This window comes from Mercenaria mercenaria, chromosome 10, assembly GCF_021730395.1.
Source record: "Mercenaria mercenaria strain notata chromosome 10, MADL_Memer_1, whole genome shotgun sequence".
In the NCBI taxonomy this organism is placed as follows: domain Eukaryota; kingdom Metazoa; phylum Mollusca; class Bivalvia; order Venerida; family Veneridae; genus Mercenaria; species Mercenaria mercenaria.
Window position 1 is genome coordinate 66,871,206 of NC_069370.1, and position 10,359 is coordinate 66,881,564.

Here is a 10,359-nt window from a genome sequence, read left to right on the forward strand (position 1 = left end):
TCTTTGTGTTGATATCGTATAATTTACATGGCATCTGTGTTTCGATATTGCCTCTATGAGTAGAAACTGAACGACATGGTCAAATTAAATAACTGAAAACCGACTCGAAACCGTATAATGAAATGGTCTGTATGACAATAACAATTGAAATGGTATTTATGTCTTGACAACGTATACATATTCACCAATCTTCTGAGTTAACTTGAGACAATATCCTACAAATTTTGCACAATTTACTTTTATGGTTTAAATACATTTTCTTCTAAAATACTACGCGGCTACTCGATAAATTTGGAAATTTATGATTCCTTCTAACAATGTAGTAATGAATGAATAGAAAATTATAAGATAATCTTAAATTCTGATCATTGTATAATTTTTTCTTCTAACTTGCTTAAACAAACAGCATGGGTCACATTCTTTAAAGTTTAGAAAAGTCATGGCATATGTACTCTAACTACAATTATTCATGTTCGTTTAACATGGACAGTATTGAATGACATGGTATTAATTCCTTTTGAACAGAAAATAAGATCGACAGTCCGCTGTCCTCAGAGTTCTTCATGGAGACCTTGCCTGATGGTTTTAGATCTGAAAGAAGTAATTAAGATAATTGATCTACAGGCTATAACTGATACATATCCGAATGATGATCATTAGGAGCTATGTGACAACACCGACGATGCAAAACAGTCAATTGAAGATATTCAAACAACTCTTTCAGGTATGCAGTCATGTATACCAGCTAGTGATATTTCGCTGAATATAGTGATTCGAAATGTCAATGAAACTAGGTCAGAAAATGTGATGGAAGAAGTGAATAATATTTTATCTGATGGTATGAAGACGTCCGTGAAAGTAACCAAAGCAGAGAGGAAAGGCTCATCTGAAACAAACAACGCAGGACCACGAGTAATAGTGGCATCCCTTGACAATCAAAATGACAAATCAACCGTTATGAAAAAGAAATTCCTTTTGAAAAACAATAAAAAGTATGAAAAGGTCTATATTCATAACGATCAATCAAAGGAGGAGAGACTTCAGGCAAGTAACCTTAAGAAAGTCATTGACAGTGTTAAAAATGGCAATATTGATGATCTTGAGCTACGTGGCTCAAGAGTTATGTTTAAGAAAAGCAATAATTCAGACTCTAGGAACAACAGGCAGGACGAGAGACGAAATTCAAGTCAACAAGAAAGGCGCAGTGACTCTCGTAATTATGGAGGCTACAGTAGTGGCCGTCCTAACAGAGGAATCAATCGTAGACGTTAGGTATTAACCTGCGGGTTTTGGAATGTCAAAGGGTGGAACATTGACAATTTATCAGATAATAGTATTTTAAGGGAATCTTGTCTTAATTATTGTAAATGTGATATTGTTGGTGTTGCTGAAACACATTTGAAAAATGGTGATGTTTTAGATATTAATGGTTTTACATGGATTGGTCATAATAGAAAACATTTGCATAAGAAATCAAAAAATGGCTCCGGTGGTGTGGGATTTCTTTTAAATGATTTTAACTATGATGTTTTAGATCAGACTTATGAAGGAATTTTATGGCTAAAACTTAGTAGCAAGTATGATTCAAATGTAACAATTTGTGTATGTGTTTGTTACTTACCTCCTTATAACTCAACAAGACAGGTTGATGTACATGATTTTTATGATAATCTTATGTGTCAAATCCATATGTATCAGTCAATTTCATCTTTATTGTATATTTGCGGTGATTTCAATAGTCATTGTTCAGATAATCTTGACTTTATTCCAGGTGTTGATAACATTCCTTATAGAGATGTTATAGACTTCTCTCAAAACCTTTATGGTTCTTGTTTAACAGATTTTTTAATAGACACAAATTTATGCATTTTGAATGGTAGAAATACAATTAAAAATGATTTTACTTTTATTGGTCCACAAGGAACATCTGTAGTAGATTTTTGTCTTGTTCCTTATGAACATTTGTGTAATTTTAATAAATTTGAAGTTATTAGAACTACAGATTTAATGACAGATACAGGGTGTTTCTCAAAAGTAAATGCATTTACAGTTAAACCTGACCACTCATTTTTGAGGTGGATATTTTCCTTTGATGTTTGTTTTGATGTTAGTAATGAGGAATGTATAGATGAAAATATTATAAACACTAAATCGATATTTGATACAAGAAATCCTCCTGTAGATTTTTTAGCAGGATATGATGTTGTAAGTGATTTAAATAGTGTCATAGATAATTTAGAAACAGCAGATATCAATCAGCAAGTACTTAATTCTCAATATGACCAACTTGTGGAAATTGTCCACAATGAAATGTGTAATAAATTACAATGTAGAATTGTGAGATATACATCGTCAAAACATACTAACAAAAGGCACCGTAAAAATAAACCGTGGTGGACAAAAGAATTATCTGATTTGTGGACTGAAATGAGTAAAGCTGAAAAGGAATGGTTGAAATGTAAAACTAGTAATAAGAAAATATTTAAACAGGTCTATATTGATAAAAGAAAATATTTTGATCGTTGTGTTCAGAAGGCCAAAAGAGAGCATATTAAAAAGGCTCAAAATGATATTGATAACCTGTTAGCTGTTAAACCAAACGAATTTTGGAAACAAATTGGTAAGATAGGTATTGGTAATGAAAGAGTTAAAAATATCCCTTTTGAGACAGTTTTGTCTGACGGGTCAATTTGTAAAAATCCTAGGGTTGTGTTGGACAAATGGGCATCGGACTTTTCTGGCCTTCTGAATACAGACGATGGGAATAGTTGCTTTAATTTTGAAGTTGATACAAACGGTAATGAAGCTGATGACTCTGGTGGTTTTAACCCGAATTCAGAAATATCGGTTGAAGAGACATTTAGAGCTATTTCTCAGGCAAAATCTGGTAAAGCTCCTGGTCATGATAATATACCAGTTGAGTTATTAAAAAATGATTCAGCTCTTTATACTCTTAATGCTGTTTTTAATCAGTGTCTTAATACAGGTATAGTGCCATCAGCATGGTACAAGGGTATAATTACACCTGTACCAAAGTCATCAACTTCAGACCCAAGGGACCCACTATCATACAGAGGCATAACTCTTGCACCTTCAATGTATAAAATTTATTGTAGGATTTTAAACGAAAGAATTACTAAATTCTGTGATCATGAAAATATCCTTCATGATGGGCAAAATGGTTTTGTTAAAAATAGAAGTACGATAGATCATGTCCATACACTTACGAATATTGTAGAAACAAGGAAATTAAAGAAACAAAGTACGTATGCTGCCTTCATTGATTTCAAAAAGGCATATGATAATATCCCTCGGGCTAAATTATGGACAAAACTACAAGAAACTGGTCTAAATGGCAAAATTCTAAATTCTGTGGTTTCTTTGTATAAAGATGTTCAGTGCTGTATAAGGTTAAATGGCTTTGATTCTCCTTGGTTTGAAGTAAATTGTGGCTTGAAACAAGGCTGCCCGTTGTCGCCAATACTTTTCAACTTGTACATTAATGACTTGGTTACTGCTATTAAAGAAACAAATATTGGAATCACAATAGATGACGAGTTGATAAGTATCTTATTGTTTGCAGATGATGTTGTAATTCTGGCTGAAACTCCAGAAGATTTACAAAAGCTACTAGATATTTTACATGTTTGGTGTATAAATAATAGTATGACTGTCAATTGTAACAAATCAAACATAATTCATTTTAGAACACCTAGTTGCGAACAAACGAGTATTGTCTTTAAGTTGGGAGCATTTCCGCTACATATTGTACATAGTTACAGATACCTTGGTGTTTTACTAAACGAATTTCTAGATTATACAGAATTGGCAAAAAATGTAGCCATGTCAGCTGGTAGAGCACTTGGTCTTGTTATTTCAAAATGTAAAACATTTGGAGGTTTCAACTTTTCAACATTTTCAAAACTTTATGATACAATGGTTTTACCTGTTATATGTTATTCAGCTCCCATATGGGGCGATAAATCTTACTCGTGTATAAATTCTGTTCATAACAGAGCCATGAGATATTTTCTTGGAGTAGGGAAATACACACCAAATGCAGCTGTAATTGGGGACATGGGCTGGTAGCCAGTATTTGTTAAACAATGGGGTGCAGTGGCAAGACAGTACTGTAGATTTTTGAAGATGCATGATTCAAGATTAAATAAAACAGTTTTTAACTGGGTAAAAGCATCATCCAATATTAGATGTAAAAACAGTATTTTTCGCATCTGTCAAATGTTTAGTAATATTGGCATTGTTGGTACAGATAATATACATTTACAGCATTGTACTAAGACTTTTGTGGACGGGTTAGAAAATAAGCTTTTAGAGATTGAAATTGATAAATGGAAACAATCAGTAACACGTGATGAGTCAGTAAGAGGAAAAGGTTGTAATCAATTAAGAACATACAAATGTATAAAAACTAATTTTGAAACTGAATTTTATGTTAAAGAGTCATTACCATTCGACTTCCGTAGTGCTATGGCAAAATTTAGATGTGGTGTAGCACCCATCAGAATAGAAACAGGGAGATATGAAAATGTAGACGTAAATGAACGAACTTGTTTCAATTGTTCAAATTGTATTGAAGATGAAAAACATGTTCTACTAAATTGTCCATTATATTCATCTGTAAGGGAGGAATTGTATACACATACCAGACGAAATTTGAATGGTTTTGATAATTTATCTGACGAAGAGAAATTCTGTGTATTATTCACTGTCACAAATATAGTAAAGTATACAGCCAAAGCCTGTTTTAATATTTTAAAGCATAGGAAAATTTTATTGTATAGTAAATAATGCTAATATTTTAACATTGTCACTTGTAGTTTAGGAAATTAGTATGAGGGAACATTAAACAAATCTACAAATATATATCAAATCTTACTTGACACAACTTACATACTATAAAATGATTTATTAACAATACTTTTGGCATTTATTTTCTGTCTATGTATTAAGTAGTTTATAGCTCGGCCTGGTCGGCATACATGTCGGTGTCCTGATTTGGTTAAGTTTTTTTTTTTTTTTTTTTTACCTTAGCTTGTGGCCATTAATTGAAACTTCACTTATTTATTCAATGTGATAAACTGACTTACATTGCACAGGTTCCATAACTTTGTTTTGCTTTTTGCAAAATTATCCCACTTTATCAACTTAATTTTTTTTTTTTTTTTTTTTTTGTGTTAAAGTTTTATAAGTAAGCTGATATCTGAGTAGGAATGGATTGAAACTTCACGCAGTTGTCCATGTCATGAGTTGATATGCATTGTGCAGGTTCCTTAACCCTGTTATGGAATTTTACAGGTTATGCCCCTTTACTGACTTTAATTTTCATTCAGTTGACAAGGCTGTCGAATAGTTGAGCGTTGCTGTCCTCTGACAGCGCTTATTAACTTTATTTGGTCACATATAGATTCAAATTTCCATATAACATCTTAGACACAAAATTTCCCTACAGTAATTATCTGCACCTAGCCACAGATAGATTCACAGTTTCCTCATGCTTCTTAATTTTATACTTGTTTAATTTTATGTAAGTAACCTTTTGAAGGTATTTCTGCATATAAAGATTTTAATAGTTTTTTGTTGATGACTTAGTCATCTTAATAGATATTAGGTTTTAGAATATGTAAATGTGTATAGATCACATTGTCTCTTATATTTCTGTATAGAAAGGCATACGTGTTTTTTTTTGAAAATATTGTAATATTATAATGTTTTACCATGCTATACGTATGAAGAGACGTAAATAAACTATTTGACTTGACTTGACTTGACTTTTGAGTAATTGACATAATTTTAACACAACGTACACGCGTGTGTATATGAGATTTGAACAGAGGTAGCAGGTCAGAACGGTAAATATATTGGCATAGCTAGAAAACCAGTTTCTCAAGATTTGATACTTTTTATGTAGGTTCCAGCATAAACAGTTATAATGCTTATTCTATCAAATCATGAAATTTATACGTTTTGTCCTAAAGCAATCATTATCTGTGTTATATAATAATTTATATCACTGAATATAACAGTAAACGGAATATAACATTACACGGAATTGAAGAACGCTACTTCTCCCATCATGCTTTCCCCATAGACCTGCAGTGCTTTCTCTTTAGTTATTGTCCCGTTTGCAAATGCTTCGTTAATAACCTGTTCATATGTCGTGTACCCAGTATAGCTTGGATTTAAATTTTCCTGAACCCATTTGTTATAGATACCAAACTTTCCCTGAAAATGAAGATAAAACAATGATATGAAAGAATCTTCTGGATGTAAATACTTCTGGATGTACATTTTTATCTAACTTACAGTATAACATGTTCAAAGATGTTGAATAACTATGTTTTAACACTTAGTGAGATGCTATAAAGTTCGAGATCTTTGTATATATTTTAGGGAAACTAAATTACCTAAGATATCAATTTTAGATTTTTTTTTCATAATTCCATTTTATCTCAGAGTATTGTTGACTGCATTCCCTGTTTGATATTTGTCTTTGTTGTTTTTGTTTATTTTTTGGTTAGAGCTATATAGGAAAACGATTGTAGAAAAAGACTCTTGTTTTAGAAATTGTGGTTGTAGTACAAGTGGCGAAGTATACTTACTGAATCTGCCCCAATTTGTTGGCCGAGCCATGGCCAGAGTCTAGCACATGGTATCAATGCAGTAACAAGGTAGTTACCATCCATTGTCATGGCAACATCAACAAGGTGATTCACGTAATTTTGACAGGCACTTCCTAGATGGATTCCATTGGGATCGTTGATATGCCATGCTTTAAATGCCTTCTTGTATTCTCTAAATGACAAATTAAAGGGAAAAGCAATTTTGTTTTAGTGTTAAATCAATCTGCAGGGATTTCTTCAATCATTTAAAGAAGTGAAGGCATTTTCAAAATCGACTTAAAAATAAGAAAGTTATGAGCATTTGAATATTTGATCAAAATAGCGGCCATTTTGTTTCCATGGCAACAAAAAAAAACAAAATGGCAGATTTATTAAATTTCTAGACACATATCTGAATTGTATTTACTTATTTCTGTAAAATATTTTTTCTATTTTTTCCAGCTATAATGAAAGAAATTACCATGTTTTACATCTTACACTCAAGAAACATATGAAATTAATCCATTTAAAAGGCTAATTGCTAAATAAAGAATTCAGCAGTGTGTAAATGACGTCATAAACACACAAAATGGCTGCCTCCATGGTCAGCATTTTTTCTATATTTCAAACTGCCATATCTTTTTCAATATTGGTCTGATTTTAAAAATTCTTTCAGCGTTATGGAAGATTTGAGGAAAATATAATAACACTGAATTCAAGTACGGAGAGATCTTTTACGGCAAACAAGAAATTTAAATTCCACAAGGGTTTAAAGTTTATGTTAAAAACAGGCACATCAGACATCAGCTATCCAAATTGAAAATAGATATAATCACATGGTTAAAAACTCACCAAAGACCATAAAGGCAAGCAATAATACATAATGGAGTGAACTATAATTATTTTCTAGTATTGTAATCTAACCTTTGGCAAATACATCAAAAAAAAAAAAAACAAATGTTTTAACAAGAAATGGGTACATTATATGTTCATAACAAAAAATGTGATAGCCACATATAGATAAAAGTATTATGAGCCTTTAATGACTTCTGTTATTGCAGTAAATAAAATCTGTCATTCGACTTAAGACTGACTTATCAGAACAATTTTTATCTTTGTAGTACTTACACATCGTGACTTTTTGATTTGTTTTGTAAAAACTGTTTAAGAGCTGTATCAGTTGTTCTGACGGCTGCAATGTCAATGCTTTCCTTGAACCAGTAAACATACACTGCATCCTGGACATTGTAGGCCCCTGTGTTTGTTTGGAAGAAAACTCATAATGTTATTAAGACGTTAGAAGGCGTTTTGGTTATCAAAACTTATTTAATTTTTCTCTGTACGACACGGCACCTATCTGTCCTCGTATTTATACGAAAGACATAATAAACTTCGTATCGGTTTCAATCGATACAGTATTGCCGTATTGCACGGGAGAATTGTACATAACGTGGATAAATACGTAACTGTAGTAAAGACTTTAAGTAATATGTATGTTCGGCAAATAACTGATTCGAGCGTATTATGAATAATTTCAAGTTTATACCAAACTCAGTTGGATCGAGTGACACAGCCCTGATTCCCTGTATGTAGTTAGAAACTAGTGCTTCCTGATGGTACTTTGCTGTCTGTTTCCACAGGTAATCTGACAATTCCTCCCCAACAACTCCATTCTCCAGGAAAGCAAAAAGTACCACCAGAATTGCTGCCGAATAGTTCATCATACTGTTTCAAACACACGCTATACTGAAGATATGAAAAGTTGTTTTAGTTCAGATACTTCTGTTATAAGAGACATTTTACAGGAGGAAATTGAACATACTATAATGTATAAATGATTGTGTCTATCTGATTTTATGAATTATTTTCACCCATTATCCAGTTATACAACTGACATTGATGTTGGTTACATTAATGGCTAAAATCTGTTGTATATAATTGTATTTTGTAAACATGACGGCAATTATCCAGTTAACTAAATAAGGACAAAATCATTATTTAAATATTTAGATGTCACATACCTCGTATCTTTTTGTTAGTCCGTTTTCCTTTTGGGCCAGTCTTGACCCTAAACTGACTTTTGTCTAAGTTGCAATGTCTTAAAAATAAGATGCATTTACAACAAACGTATTTCCGGGTTTTAAAATAACGACATCATGTGAACTTAAATCACGAGTTATATAAGAGAACAGTTCCTACTTTTACTGAAACTGAAAGTAGAAATATCACGAGTTATATCGGAGAACAAGCAGAGGTATTTCCTGCTTTTGCGCAATATTCAAGTGTATGTTTCCGTTAGACAATGACAAATAAGTATATACTATATGTTCTTAATTTTGTTGTATTTACGCGTACACTAATTGCTTTAATTTGAACTGTCATATTTCATTGTTGTTGTTGTTGTTGTGTTTTTTTTTTGTTGTTTTTTTTTTAAATAAAATTCTAATTGTTTTTGACAAGTTACACCAGTCAAATATTTTGTTATGTTTATGACAACTCGAAAAAAATCAGTTCTCAAGGTCTACAACCTGTTTTCCTTCCCATGTGTATTATCTAAACACAATATATTGAGGATAAATCTACTGGTAAAAAGGGTGTTACTCCTCAATGTTGCAACTTAACAGGCTTTGTATTTACGTGAAAATGGCATTTAAAGTAGAACAAAATTTTATCTTGAATAAACCTAGAAAACATAAATAGATAAATAAATATTGATTGCACACACTTGTTTGCAACAATACGGTTAACTTTATTTGTCTTGAGTTTAAAGTCACATCAAAGCAGTAATGGCGATACCTCAAACAGAAAAGACAGAGAATTTTACATCACAAGTCCTTTCGTCTGTCTGGTTTGTCGTTGCAAACGTCCTTACTACAGCATATTTCAAACAAATCCTGTCATGGTAAAATTTAAAAAATCATAAATGATTGTACTTATACCCCTATTCCATCCACCCTTCCCCCAAAACGTCATAGATCGGAGACCATTGTATGTAAACAGATTCTTTAAATACTTGGTAGAAATTTAGGAAGATTCAGATTTGTACACACTTTCAGCCAGCCTCCATCTCTTACCAGCCATCCTTAGCTAGGAGTGGTTTACTTCGATAAATAATTTTTCCTTTTATGGGAGCAATTCAGCCAAATTTGGGAGGAAACATGCGGCCATTGAAATATTTCAAAGTTTTATAAATGATTACCCTGACCTCCATGGAGACCATTATAAGCATTTTTTTGTAATAACAATTTTCCTTGTCTGGGTTACACTAAATATGTAGTGGGTTGTCATTAGAATAGAGTCATACTGCCCCTATGTTGTGAAAACGTTTATTATTAGAAAACATATTGAAATATATAATGACAAATTCTCTGTTTTTCATAGCATAAATCGTTACGCATATCCTTTGTTAACTAGAAGAGACGTAAATAAATTTATTTACTAAACATTGATACACAATAAAGTATGGTGGCTAATTTCTGCCATTTCGTGTTTTCTGTGTTTGTGTCTGCGAGGCGTAATGTCGAAGTAACAAACACACGAAAGGTCGAATAATGCTTATTTGTTGTGTGTTCGCCTTTCGACTTTCGAGGCGAATACACGAAGTAACGAAACATTCAAGGTGAAATAACGAAATTTCAGAGGCGAACGCATGAACTTTTGTATTAATCACTTTTCGTCTCGGCGGGTATTAAAACTTCGTTATTTCGCCTTCAATGTTTCGTTACTTCGTGTATTCGCC

The 10,359-nt window shown here is 32.3% G+C and overlaps 1 protein-coding gene across 2 annotated transcripts; it reads right to left on the reverse strand.

The window, feature by feature from the left end:
* Window positions 1-286: 286 nt before the first annotated feature.
* LOC123560228 (uncharacterized) lies at window positions 287-8,826 on the reverse strand. Of its 2 annotated transcripts, none has more exons than XM_045352466.2 (6): window positions 8,642-8,826; window positions 8,167-8,361; window positions 7,749-7,875; window positions 6,621-6,813; window positions 6,065-6,243; window positions 287-591 (listed from the first exon to the last, which is right to left on the reverse strand). In XM_045352466.2, exons 2-6 carry the CDS (start codon window positions 8,342-8,344, stop codon window positions 552-554), a joined length of 717 nt encoding a protein of 238 aa, XP_045208401.2. In that variant the 5' UTR covers window positions 8,345-8,361; window positions 8,642-8,826; the 3' UTR covers window positions 287-551. The 2 variants fall into 2 exon arrangements, with proteins under 2 accessions (XP_045208401.2, XP_045208400.2); XM_045352465.2 differs by having other exon boundaries at window positions 8,167-8,366; window positions 8,642-8,825.
* Window positions 8,827-10,359: the final 1,533 nt, after the last annotated feature.